The sequence below is a fragment of the Fringilla coelebs genome (assembly GCF_963513975.1).
Source record: "Fringilla coelebs genome assembly, chromosome: 1".
Taxonomy (NCBI): Eukaryota; Metazoa; Chordata; class Aves; order Passeriformes; family Fringillidae; genus Fringilla; species Fringilla coelebs.
In genome coordinates this window covers 26,104,527-26,119,426 of record NC_140028.1, presented here as the reverse complement: position 1 = coordinate 26,119,426, position 14,900 = coordinate 26,104,527, and the positions used below count along the sequence as shown (strand labels likewise).

The 14,900-nt window shown below is 38.5% G+C and overlaps 1 protein-coding gene across 1 annotated transcript; it reads right to left on the bottom strand.

Moving 5' to 3' along the window:
* Positions 1–1,960: 1,960 nt before the first annotated feature.
* LOC311163311 (uncharacterized protein C8orf88) lies at positions 1,961–9,662 on the bottom strand (the record flags this gene model as incomplete). Its single annotated transcript, XM_084222104.1, has 5 exons — positions 1,961–1,999; positions 3,665–3,771; positions 7,222–7,306; positions 8,680–8,756; positions 9,575–9,662. The coding sequence occupies 5 exons, from the start codon at positions 9,660–9,662 to the stop codon at positions 1,961–1,963; spliced, it is 396 nt and encodes a 131-aa protein (XP_084078230.1).
* Positions 9,663–14,900: the final 5,238 nt, after the last annotated feature.

Sequence of the window (14,900 nt, the reverse complement as noted above, 5' to 3'; positions counted from 1 at the left end):
AGGATGACACGTCACCTGTAGTTTGTCTGTCATTCATGCCAGGCCCATGCAGCATGTGGGCTGGAATTCCAGGTAAGTCTCAGATGACACCAGATGCCTACCTTTAGCAACTGAACCAAGCCCTTTGCCAATAAAGTTCATGAGGCCTGGGTTCTCCACACAAATATGGATGTCAGAGAGGGATACCTGCACATCTGAAGTTATGTGCCCACGTTACAGACAAATTTCACCTTTATCTCTCTCACTGTAACTCAGTGAAAGTGAATGCTTCAACACCAAAGTCCAAGGCTTTCCTCTATTGACATGATCCAGCTACCAATCTGTCCATTTGTAAAAGGGCACTGAAATTACCCTCACAAATTACATAAGTTTAAAGGTTTCTTGTCTTCATCGAAGCAAATATCTATTCATACTCCTGAACAACTGGCTGCTGTTTTTCCTATGCCAAGATGTTAGGCTAATGTATAGCATGGGAATTTTTGTCACTACTGACTTACCAACAAAGGAAATAGTGACATGTGACACAGAATCAGGGAATATCCTTAAATGAAAAATGACATACTACACTAAGGTTTGTAAAATTTTTCATTTTCACTGGAAAAAATGTATTAAAATCATTCTTACAATAACCTGCTTTAGAACTTCATGTCAATTAGGTGCTGGAAGGGTAAAAAAAGTTGTAGGAAGTCATATGTCCTTACAACTATAGAAACTCACCTTTGTATTTATACTAGTAAACAAACACTTTGATGAATCATACACAAGAAGAAGTTTGAGAAGTTTCACTTAGGAGTTTTGAGAGCTACACAAAGAAACTGTCTTTGACACATATTGGGAAAAAAGATCCATATGATTCACTCTAAGAAAATCTCAGTGATTAAAAACTAACCAACAAAAAGATTTGCATCATTCAGGAAAAGAAATATAGCGCCAATCCAATGCAACTTGACAGGTTTTTGCATTACTGCAATTGCCATTTAATACAGACTCATTTAGCTTTCGTAATCATTCGTGACAGAGGGTAAAAAATTGCCTGCAGTACCCAAATGATATTATTATAGGTCTAAATACATATTCAGAAGTTAATTCTATTCATACAAGATACTTATTAGTGATGCCTATCAACTGATGGATGCTTTCAGGAAGTACTTGAACTACTGCTTTCCACTTCAGTATTGGATACCATAGTCATTTAAGGGAAATAGAACTAAGTCTGCATTGGTACACCCATTTACCTATGTAAGACAGAGGATTAAAATCTGTCTTGTTCCTCAGTTTTTCCTATTACTTTCTACTTTTCAGAATCAAGAACAGTGGACAATTATTTACAAAGAACATTAAGGAATGCAATGCATTGGCAGGTCTCCTGTTCTGATGCAGGATGTGAGAAAATGTCTCTTGTAAGTATTACTAATAAGAGACTTCATACCTTGAAAGAAGGTATGTGTATCAACAAGATATTAAAGAATATCTTGTGTCAAGATGAAGATTTTAAATTAAGAAGAAGCAAGTCAACTTTTGTAAAAAAAAAACTCTCTCTCCTACTAGAGGAGTACCTAAGACATCTGAGATTTGACAACGCCAGTACTCGTTGTTCCATCTTTACTTCTGAGGAAGGGAGTTGGGAGCAATCAAGAAGTCCAAGTCAAGTATTTATTTAGAATTTATGGTCAGGCAAAATATCTGGCTACATAACACAAACAATTCAATGACAAAGTTCTGCCACACCAATATGTAAAATTATTTATTTTCACTTTAATCATATTGCCATTTCAGGCATTACAAATTAAAGGTTTGTCTCTTAAAGCATTCAGGCAATTACAGGAAGAAACAGGCATTTTCACAGGTTTCACAGGGTCGTACTTCCATCTGCAGGCACCCAAGTACCTTCAAAAATCTTGAAGACCTACATCAAATGTAGCTCCCTCAGTGACAGACTCTGGATCTTCCAAACAACATGTCACTTCTTGCAGATGTCAATGAAAGGTTTGTTCTTTACCTGTAAGACAAACCAACCCTCAAATTACTTCCATTTTAACAGACCACTTCAAGTTTTCATTTCAGTCTGCTTGTAATTATTTTCTACTCCACGTACATTTCACAATTTGGAATTTTTTAATGATAGCAAACAGTTCTATTTTCATTAATCATAGTGACTTCATCTAAAATTTTCCTATGTGTATCAACGCAGTAGTAAGTTACATCTGTTCAAATGCTGAGCTATGTATTGGTAGCCCTGATCCCCACATCTGAAAAATTCCCAATGTCCTTTGGGACAAACACAGTCCACAGTCCACCAACTGTAACAACTTCATCTCCCTTCTACAAGTCATTCTAGGAAGTTTCCTTCATCTGACAATACCACTTTTACTCATTAATGGGCACATACTTCAGCAGTGGCTTCAAAAATTCAGAACTAGGGAAGTCTTAGATAGGCATGAACTGTCTGAATACTCAGTTCAGCAGCAAACTGTTGAAAACCACCTGCTCCAAAATACAAGCTCACTGACACTGTAGGATTGTCTGTTTGTCATTAGCAATTTTTTTGCAGGGCACCTCCTGCCACTTTTAAGCATCATTCATTTGATTTACACCTGCATCTCATCAATCCCTCTGGTTTCTGTGCAGAAAAACAGATAACATGACCAATCAATAGGCTGGAATTTTGGCTGAACTAGGTGATCTCACTGATTTCTGTATAGGGACTCTCTTTTTTCCTAGGAATGTAAACATTTGAAAGCATACAGATTATCAAAATTTGCCACTCTTAGAAACCCAGGTGGTGGGAGAGGGGAGAAAGTTAGGAAATTGAAGAGCTGAGACTTCCAAATCTGAAAGCAGGTTTTCAAACCAAGCTTTCATCTTGAGGGTAAATAGAAAGATGTAAAAAGTAAGATGAGGGAAAGGTGATTATGGTCATATATTAGTTAATTTTTGTTTTTTCAAAGGACAAAAATTTTTGAAGTTTAAAAATGCCTACAAATGTGGCCAACAAAGTAACCATGTGGACATACTTTTCCATAATAGGAATCCTATTTCTAGCAGAACTACATCCCAATGGTCTCAAAAGCAACCTAATATGTAGCCTAATTTGATATGATGTTTACACAGAAGATTCTCCCACAACTGGGGTCCAGAATGGGATCCAGTAGATGTTTTCTCCTAGCATATGAAGTTTTGAAGGATTATTTCATCACAAACATTAAGGCAGCACACATGGATATCCTTCATATTCATTTCTACTAATTCCTCCCCAAAACCAAAGACCAAAGATAATGAAAATAAAAACTGCCTTGTGCTCATTAATAGTTTTGTGGTGGACACTGATGCATGAACAACTCTAACAGTGGATTAAAATTTTTACCAAGCTGTAAATTTATCAAGATTGTTCTCTTCTATTTTGAAAACATGGAAACATATCTGATCTTTTTCCTGAAAACAAATTAAAAACCCTTTCCCTTCATGTGGTAATACCCAGGGTAAGATGTCAAGTATCAACTGGAGAAGTTGCATACAAAAATTGTGTTGAATTTTTCAATCTGTCCTTTAAAGGTTTTACCAATTTGATAGGCCATTTTGAAGGAAAATGCTTCCTGTCAAACAGTTTATCAAAAATTCTATGAATGATTTTATAACTTGATTTACCACAAAAGAACACACTTACTGGCTTTTCAAGTACAATTGGGTGATCAGGAAGAAACTCTGGTTTCTTCTGAGAGAGAGAAACATTTGAAAGCTTCAGAAGGAAATCTCTGCTGTATTGGATCCTTTCTGTGAATATACAAAACCACTAAGTTCGACATTGTTGTTTAAGGAATTAAGATTGGAAATTCAGAAAAATTATTTGGTAACTTATAGAATGGTAGAAATGCTACACATGGAATATAAAAATCAGTTTTAAAAACAGAAGTAATTTAAGTCATATATTGCATCAGGAAATTCTGAAGTAGATTACAGAGCATTTCACTTTAACTGTATCAAACCGACACAGTAAACAGAAAAGAAGAAAGAAGGTGAATGCAACCTTACAACAGACAGACTCCCTGTATCTTGTTCTAATTAGCAGAAACACCACAAACTGGTCTTGAAATCTACAAGAAAATCTGCTTATAACTCACTCCAAAGTGCCACCTATTTCTAAGGGGCAAATAACCAAAATGGGGTGTCTCTTTTCTTGGAGCTAATAAGTTAAATGTCTTTCAACACCTAAAAGTAATGACAAGATCTGCTCCACATAAAATGGCAAACAGATTAATAGCAGTGAAATACTTTTGAGGGATTATGTTGGATCAACAAGTGTCAGAGCCTTTCCGCAGAATATGTAGGCTTCTCATTTCAGTTTATAGCGCTATATCTACTATGGCATAGCTTTGGATACAGTATACCTAGCAATGTCTGTATTTATGCTGATATTCTCAAACAAGAGCAGAAACAAGAGAAAAGGAATTAGGCAAATAAGGAACAAACCTTATCTCTGGTCCTTGATGACAAAGAAGCATATTGCTTTAGAAATGATGGGTTTCCTGCAAGATTATTACACTGTCACCTGATGGACAACAGTTTTTGCTTCTCAGACTGTAGGATGTTGAAAAATGAAGCTGCTATCAATGATGACACAATTTTTTCCTTTTGAACACAAATGATGCAGTAACTGGTGAACCTAAGGGAGGGCATGTGGGTAACTTTGAAAAAAAAACAGTTTAAAGAATACGAGCATACTTGAAAACTTATGTCTTGTTTTTACCTCCCTTTGATTAAAAACCTGTGAAGATGATGACTTCTGTAAGGCCTTTAACACAATCTGCCACAACATCCTTCTCTCTACATTGGAGAGATGTGGATTAGGCTGGGGGACTGTTCAATGTATAAGGAACTGGTTGGACAATTGCATCTGATCTCATGTTGGAAAAAGTGCAGAGGAGAGTCCCTAAGCTGATCACAGGGTTGGAACACCTCTCCTATGAAGACAGGCTTAGATAGTTGGAGATGTTCAGCCTGGAGAAGTGTCTTGGGATACTTTGGGGCAGCTTTCCAGTACCTAATGGGGGCCTACAAGAAGGCTACAGAGGGACTTTTCAGAGGCATGTTATGATAGGAAAACGGGGAATGGCCTTAAGATGAAGGACAGTAGGTTTAGGTTAGATAGGAGAACAAAATTCTTTACTGTGAGGATGGTGAGGCACTGGAAAATGCTGCACAGAGAAGCTATGGATACCTCATCCCTGGGAGTGTTCATCATCATGCTGGATGGGGCTTTCAGTAATATGGTCTCCTGGCAGGTGCCCCTGATCATAGCAAGGGGTTGAACTTGATGACTTTTTAGTCCCCTAAACCATTCTATGATCCAAAGAGTAGTGGTCATGTCTGGATGCAGATCAGTGAGTGAAGAATGGAATCCCTCAGGGCTTCATATTTGGACCAATACTATTGAGTAACTTCATCAACAGCAGACAGTGAGATCAATGGCACCCTCAGTAAATTTGCAGGTAACACCAAGCTGAGTAGTGCAGTTGACACACCTGAGAGACAGAATGCCTTCCAGAGAGACCTGGAAAAGCTCAAGAAGTGGGCCCATGGAAACCCCATGCTGCACTTAAGAACTGCTGAGACAGAAAATTGAAAGCACAGTACCGCTGAAGAGATACCAAATGGAAATTATTATCTGGAACCTAAAGTACAGCTGAACATAAACAGAGTTCTAGAAGAAATTTCACTGTGCAAGGAAAAATAAGAAGAAAACAAAAGACTTATTTGTAAGCAGTAGCTGAATAGTAGGGCCTCTAAAGCTGTGTAACTCGGAAGGAAAAGATTACAACTATCAGCAAACAAACAAAAGCCCTTTGAAAACAAGTGTGAGAAAAAGTCTGAGTGTGGAGAATTGTGGAGTAGACTCAGGGAGGCATCACAGAGCAATTAACCACTGCAAACGATCCAAAGTGTTGGATTATACAAGAGACCAGGATCTGATGAGAAGCTGTTTAAGATCTTGTAGAACAAAACAATCTCTACCCACCATAAGCAGAATAGATGACAAAGAATCAGAAAGAAACCACTAAACAGACAGAACTTGACAAGTCTGTCATCTAACTAGATCCAAAAGCCAGAATTCTCTTCTATTTATCAAGATCAAAAATAGAAGAAATGAACCTGGGCTTTAAAGAAGATACATGGAAGACTTATTTTCAAGTCAGTAACACACAACAGAACCAAACTAATGCTCAAGAACCTGAGAGGTGGTAACTTCAGACTGACAAAAACACAAAAGTCTCATTAAAACCTAATATAATTCTTTCAAATTTTGAGTACAAATAGCAAAAGAACAAACTACATTTTCAGAGATTACTTAAGGATTGGAAATTACAGATGGATGCCTGATTACAGGCAGACAGAGACAAATGAAACTGTCTCAATAAACTGGTGACCTAACCTGGGTCACTGACGCAGTTTCTGTGACATGTTTAAGAATGAAGAATTAGGTAGGAAGCAGGGCAGGGAAGTACTGTGAGAATGCATTTGAAATCTGAGATTATCCCTTAATAAAAAAAAAGGAGCAAAATTTTGACTTGGCTAAACTACCATTTCTCTATGAGTACAGCAGCAGGCAGTACAGAGAGAAAAGCATAAGGAGCAAACCTTAAGGAGAGTACTGACACAGAAACAAACAGTCCAGAATTAATAATTTAAAAAATTAATTCATATCTAACCCTTGAAATGCTATTATTTCAGAACCAGGACAAGGAAGCCAAAATGCTGCATTCTTAACTTGATTACATTCAACAGTCTGTATGCCACAACTGAGCCCTGCAACAGGCTAAAGGATGCAACTGAAATCTGTACTTCTACACACAAGCAATCTATATAAACCCAGGGTTTAGTGTGAAGAATTTTTTTTATGTTTGGGGTCTGTTTTTTCGGGGGGTTGGCTGTGGTTTTTTGTTTGTTTTGTTGGGTTTGTTTGGGTTTTTTTAAGAGTTATATCCCGATATGCAAGCAGCTGTAGAGCTTCCACTGGTAGCAGTGGAAGTTTTCTACCTCAGTTACGGTGAACTTTTACACCTTCTCTAGAGTTTTATGTGAAAAGCAGAAAAGTTTTGTACTGCTCTCCAAACTATCAATGCACTGGCTGATCAAAAATAAAGCGCAGCCCACATCACTTCAAAGTTCAGCTGTCCACCAACCAGAAAATACAATCCTGACACAGCTCCACATGCAGTATTTTACCTTTTTTTTCTCCTGATTCATGTTGTTTTGGTTGACAGAGCATCATAGTTTGAGTTAAGATCTTCACTTCAGTCATTTCAGATGACTAAGACAGGAAGGAAAATTATGAAGCTTATTTCCTTTAAGCATATTAAAACAAGGATACATGTTTCTTAGTTAAAAGTAACAGTTGTAGGACAGTTTAATTTGACCCTGTAGAATGTTACTCTTGATTACATTCAATAAAGGAATAAGACAATACAGATGAACATATTTGAGAGATAGATATTTTTTACACAGGATTTTACAGTGCTATTGCTAGTCTTTAAAAAGAACACAATTATCCCTTCCTTTTCTATTATCCCGCCTAGAACGCAGCCACAAGCTGCCACATTTGGGAATAATAAAAGCAGGAAGGGCTTTCCTTAAGACCAAAGGATGGACTTGGATTCTTTCATTTAGCAAAAAGGAGATGGTCAAAAGTATTATTCAAAGGTCTTTTCCATATGCTACATTAAAGAAAAGGTAAAAAAAAATATAAAAAATACAGCTATGCCTATATCAAACAAAGGCAAAGTGCAGCTACATGTAGCTAAATACTGATGAAACTGAATATTACAGCACTGATGACCAGAGGCTTATTTAAAAGGGAGTAGTTTGTTCTCTTCAATAATTACTGCTCAAGAGACAACTGTGAGTGTAAATTTCCCTGTGTTGGATCAAAGATAGGCTCCCAAGACCTTGACTTTTTTTTTAAATTTTTTTAAAGTCAAAGGCAGGTTGCAGAAGATTAATACGATAAAGAAGGCCTATTGGATTACTAAAACTCTTCTAAAATAATAAAAAAATAAAGTAAAAATTAAGGAACAGGTGTTTATTCTAACAAAAACCCCCATCTATCAACACTCTGAAAAAACATTCAAATCAGAATCAAGAAACAGTCAAATTCAGGCTATGAAACATGAAGCATTCCATTTGGAAGACTTCAAACTTCATTTTCCAGCAAACAGCTACAACCAATTTCAAGTCTGAAAAACATATTTGTACCATGTCCAAAGTCAAGCACTTCTAGCAATAAAGCATAAAGTTTTATGCTGTTTGCTGTCTCAAATGAATTTGTGCATGTGCTAAGAACAAAAAGATTTCTAATTTTATTATTTACAGATAATAAGTGAAGACAGAATACATGTACTCTAAGTTTAAAAGAGCTGACTCAAATTCAATGAAGACTAAAGAAATGCCACACAGATTTTCGTAAGAATCTTAAATTCCTAAGCTGCATTTTTCAGCTATTAGTGCATGCAAATACCAGGGAAAGACATTCCTGAAACTCCTAATTCTTTTCAACAGTTCTGACACTGCTGGTTTAAAACATTCAGAGTCAAGGACACTCCAAGCTGGAAATAGTTTTCATTTGGTTACATAATAGGTCAGCTGACCTCCAATTTATAAATAATTATATTTTTCCAAAATACTCACCCAGTTAACCTTACTCTGCAAACATACTTCAGTGCTGCTGGGTAATTCAGTCCGAATGTTTAATGCAATGGGTGATGCTGGTGAGCATAAAACATTAAGAAAAAATAATTTCAACAGACACCACAGTATTATTTTGTGATACTTGCCCCAAGAAAATTCCTTGCTGCACAGACATTATACAGGCATTTATTCAATTTAGAAGCTCCACGTCACCACAGGACCCCTTTTCCGTTTCTTCCATAAATTTCATACAGAGTAAAAATTGATGATGTCACTTACTTTCAGTCCACATCAGCACAGCTGATGACTTTCTGGCCACCAAAAATTTCTAACTTAACAGTAACAACTATAGTACTGCAATAGCTAGGCTTTAATCTATAGTAATCTAAAATTTAAACCAAAATATTCACCCCGACATAAATACTGCATGATTATTTTTCTGGAAGTTTTTTGGGTTTTTTGTTTTGAATTTGTGTGAAAGCTAGGTAAGAACAATGCAGTGCAGTGTACTGTACCTTAGGCATCAGTACTTGCAATAAAACCAAAATAATCTGTTAAATTATGTGTATTCTATGTTTTCAATAGTAGGATCAGCTACCCCAAGAAATCCAAATTTAACACAGAAGCCTGATCCAGCTTTCTGAAGCTGCATTTCAGATGCCAATCTAGAAGAGCAGTACCAAGGAGATCTGCATAAATCTAATACAGTTTAAATTGAGATTTTATCACAGAAATGATGTGCTAAGATCAACACACAGCAAGGTATTTACTCAATGTAGTTCAACACATTAATTTAAAAACAAAACAAAACAAAACACCTTACACATCCTTGTTACTTCCCAAAGCATAACCCAAACTGTGGTAAAGTGAACTGCACCTTAGCCACGCTACTCACCTTGTTTAGAAGACAGTTGATGCACAGGTCGTGCTGGCTGAAGGGATTTACCAATAAACTTTTTTGCTTCTGTAACATTTTGAAACATCGCACTTCAAAAAAGCAGCTGAAATCATTAGCATTCAGTTTCACATATGGATGTTAAACAAGAAGAGCAATCTACCTACTCCTTGTTAGTTGCATTTGACAAAGCAATATTATATCTGGAAGGAAAAAGCAGAAAGGTCTGATGCATCCATATTTTAAGATGATTGAACATGCTGGATAAAATTTGCATGAAGACAGAATCAGACACTTCTCTCATTTTTCCTTCCAATTGAGCTACCCTAGCTTCTTCTTAAGATTCTTTCCCTGTACGTCTATGTACACGTGTGGAGAAAGGAGATGGGGACATGATGGAAATAAGGGAGTTTCTAACATTTTAGTTCAATGGGTTTTTAATTAATTAGCATCAGCATTTCCCTTATCAATCTGTTGTCTGCACAGGAGTTCCTTACATATCTATATAAACTTACAGGACTGTTTTTTAATAGCTACTTTAGTTAAATTAACACAGTTTTGTATCTTCCCACTCAGTTTGGCTGCTATAGAAGAATCAAAAACTGCTAAGGTGGAGCTGAGCTGAAAAATCTCACACTTTAAATAAGCAATCAAAATGTTCACTTGTAGTATCTGTATCTTAATGGATCTCCCTCTCATTCCCATCTCTTTTGTCAACTGGGAGATTTTATGACTTGAAGGAATTTCAGCTTTTTTAGAGAAAAAGAATACCAGAAAAAGCAACCGCCACAATATAAATGATATTGATTTTTTTTTCTCTAAGAAAGTTTACAAGACAACGGAATAACTGTTATAACAAAAAAATTCAAGAAATAATCACAACTGCAAGGGTTACAACTACATTGTCCATTTTCAGTACAAAACAGGAAAAGAGAAGCTAGGCTATTGGTCTTTGTGTTATAGGAAGACAACTAAAAATCATCTGAGAATTTACTACATTATAATTTTTTGAACCTTCTAACACAGTCAAATAACAATTTTCTGACATATGAAGTTGGAGCCCAGTAGAAACCAACTGTTTCATGGTTACTGTCAGAATTAGAACAACTAAACTAAAGCTAGGAAAAAAAATTTGGTTTGATTATCTAATTTTCCTACCCGCTCATCTTAAAAAAGAAAGACTTCAAAGGTGTAGTCAAAAGCAGCAATGAAAATTGCTGCAGCTGAATTAACTAAGACTACACATATGGATGACATAATTAATTTTACCCAAATTATGAATGCTTGTAAAAATCACATTTAACCTTGATAGTGAATTTCCACAGAAAGCAACGCAGTAATAATACACATTTGCATCAGAAGAGTGAAAAAAACCCAACAAACAGGCAAGTTTTCCTTCATGCCCTGACAACAAATGATATGCACGCTTTTTAATAATAGGAAAACCTGTTTAAGAGGCTGCCTATCTTCTAGAATGCAGCACACCTCTATTTTTTCATAGTGTTCTGACAATAAAAACAAGTCGTGTGGTGACAGCAAAACACATTTTGCCTCTCTCCCCTCACCCTCCCCCAGGAGGACTCTAGAAAAGATCTCAACAAGTTGTCTACCCCAACCTCCTCAATTAATAGAATGTTCCTTCTGACCAGTGTCAAGGAAAGTGGAGAAGGAGTCGTTTAAATAGCTGAGAAATAAACTGCTTCCATGACAGACTACTGCAGTAGGGGCAGCATCCCAAGAACGGCCCCTTCCAAGGCCACACTACTTCTCTGGGGTCACTCCCATGGGAGACCTGCCCAGCAGAAGGGAAGCCTGGTGGCACCAGCAAACAGGCCTGAACCAGTTATCTAGAGCCCAGGATTTTTTTTTTCAGTATCCTAATAAGCTGGATATTGATAGCAGCGATATTCCAAGAGCCCATCTCAAGTGTTCGGAAGGCTCTTTCCTAAATGCGTGCAGGGGAGTTGACGCTATTTTCATGAAAAATCCCCACGAGTAACCAGAAACTGACCGTCCCCCCTCGCCCGAAATGGCACCGCACTGGGAGCCCCACGAAGAAACAAAACCTCCCTCCGCCGCCCGGCCCCTCGCCCCCTGCCCAGCCCCCGTGCCCTCCCGGGGGCCGGGGGATGCCCAGCCCACCTCCAGCCGCCGGCAGCGCCCCTGCCCCGCGATGCCGCTGGCCGTGGTCCCGCTGAGCCCGGACCGTCCCTCAGCGCGGCCGGGCGGGGCGGCCTTCGCGCGGCGGCTCGGCCGCGGCCGCGTGCCGGGCGGGGCCGTTCAACGTCGCGCCGCGGGCCGGGCACGGCCGGGGCTCCGCGGGGCTTCCCGCCGCTTCCCGCCGCTTCCCGTCGCTTCCCGCACCCTCTGGGATTCAGGGCAGCGGGGCACACCGGAGAGCTGCCCTCAGAGAAGCAGGCCTGCCAACGGGCAGGAGAGGCGAGCTGAGGTGCTCTGCCCAGCTCCCTCTGGGGTTAGACCTGAGAGGGACTGGAGATGGATAAAGGTGTCTCCTCCTCTGACCCACAAACGGAGTCATGTCCCGTCAGGGCCTTACAGTGGAAACGGGGAGAAATCAGTGACTTTTGAACACAACTGTGAGGCCTCTACAGCTAACCTCATCGAGAAAGAAAAGGGCAATTTGCAGGCCTTGGAAAACTGCCCTGATGGCTTGGGGCCGGAGGGACGAGAGAATGGCCTCTCGTTTCTCAGTTAGAGAAGTGATGGCATCCTGTATGGTTTGGAAATTCAGAGTTTTTCTCATTTTTTGCTCACAACATGTAATTAACAGTAGCAATGAACACACCCTACTAACTCTCAGAGAAGCACACTAAAGTTCCCTGATGTTAGTTTGCTGGACTTCACCTTACTTAAGTTAACAATATTAGTTAAAAGTTCTTAAGTTTTTGCTGATTTTATTTAACATATATATTTCATATCACCTACTGAGAACTCCAGAAGTTCAGAATAGAAGGTAACACCAAGTACATAATTACATAAATAACAAGTAATTAATTATTAATATCCAATGTTAAGGTTTATAGTCCTGTCAAGTTTATAAAGACTGTTTTGCTGTTTCCATCAAGCATATTGGCTCTGCTCTGCTGCAGTCTCTGAATTTTATTAACTTAGGTATTCAGAGATTAAATTGTCCCTAAAATAGAGGCTATTATATACAGATGTCATGCTCCTACAGTCTTCTCTCCTAACACATCATCTTCCAGTTGGTTTCCTGAGCTGTTCATGCATGATGTGCTATCAGCCTTCTCTTTGCAGACACTGGTGCAGCAACCTGCATACTCACTAACCCATTTCCTGCTGTTTAAGGTCTGATTTAAAGTAATTTCTCCCAAGCGAATTAGTTTATACTCAGACACGTCCTGTTTCTTCTGACCCACCATCCATTCTCACAAGATTGTCATGTAAAACAGTTGCTGTCCTATTCTTATCAACCATTCCCTTAGCTACATAAGAACTAACTATAAATTATTGATATGTAAGTGCCCATAAATATTAAATGTCTCTGGCTGTTACTGATGGGAAGTCAATGGGGCAACTAAAACAAAGGTGTGGTTTTTCATGGGGTTGTTGTGCTTTTTGAAAGACTTACACAAGAGCGACGTTACCCTTCTTCACGTATTGAAATGGTATCACCTACACATGTAGCAATAGGAGTTCTTCCAGTCTTTTTGCATATTTAAATAGGCTAAGGATGAACTAAACAGTAAAAAACCTCACACGTGTTTTTCATAGGGGCTGTAAACTGGGTTGCTGCTGGGTTGTAAGGCAAGGAGAAGGGGCAGGAACAAGAACACAGTGGGGAAAAAGGAGTGTGCCAGGTATTTTGAAAGCTTGTTGCTTCTGGACGTGCCGGGGAGAGGGGAACATTGGGGCTGGCAGTGGATGTGTTGCGCGGCGCTGCCGCGGCAGCAGGAGCAGTTATCACCCCGCACGCTGCAGCGGAGCTGGCACTGCCGCACGGCAGCGGGGCCGCTGGGCTGCAGCCAGCGCCCGAGCCCGGCAACCTGCTCGGCTCGGCAGCTTCGCCCGCCCACCGCGCAAAGGGGAAAATACATTCGCTCATCACCTGTCTCCCAGTTTGTCTGGTGCGGGCAATTACACTACTGAAAATTTCTGTTTCGTTTGGTCGGTATTGTGTTCTTAAATGATGATAATATAGTGTCCTCTCAAATACCTGATATATATGTATATATGTTAAATATATATACTAAATATACTTAAATATACTTAATATACTAAATATATTAAAGGATTTTTAGCTGTGTGAACAAAATGCTTATATGTAGGAAAAAAACAAAAACAACCCAAAACCAACTGGTTTTTCTATTTGATGAACTAATCAGGGACATTGGGTTTTTTTAACATACTGATTGTGCTCCTAAGGGCTGCAGAAAGTGACAGAGTCACTCTTGTTCCCTGTACTAGATATAATTCAGGAAAGCAGAAAGCATTTATTAAAGACAGTATCAATATTGCACGTGTAAAAATGAGCAATTGCACATCTAAATGAGCGTGTAATTGTAATTGCATGTGATCTTTGGCTTGTGATGGATGGCACTTAACAGCAAAGTAATGGCTTTGTGCTGAAATGAAAGGACTCTTGGGTCAGCCTGAGGGCACACTTGTAGTTGCAAGTTTTAAAAGCCTTTTCCAGTGTAATTTGATACTCAGTCCTGCAGCCAAGTGTTATCATATTTGAATATGTAACTGTAATTTATTTAGCAGTACTTCTTTGGGAGATTTTTTTTTTCTTAAAGCCACTTTCAAAATAATTTCATCACAAAGCAAAAAAAAAAAAACAAACCAAAAAAACCAAAACAAAACCAACCCTCTCACCAAACCACTATTTCCAACACTTTATTAAGTGTATACTAAGTGTATGCTTTATTAAGTGTATGTTAAGTGTATGCTTTATTAAGTCAGTCAACAGAACACAGCAAGAGACAAGAATGTCCATGTAAATATATATATATGCACACACAGAATATTATGGTTGCACTTTGGTGGAATGGCTACTTTCAGCTAAACTAGTGATTTGCCCCGTAGGGGTAGCCCAGGGAAAGAACACAAAAACTCTTCTACCCCCTGACTCTTCCTGAAATGGAGCTACTTGATATATCGAGGTTCATCTTTCAATAGAGTTGAGAATTCAGAATATTAATCACGAGTATTAATCTTGTTCTTTTTGACTACAGAAAGTGTTGAATTAAAAGTGGGACGCTATTGCTGTATTTAGTGCTTACTATGTGTAACTAGAGGAATGTTTATGATCAGCATATAGTACTATATAAAATATCAAAAATAT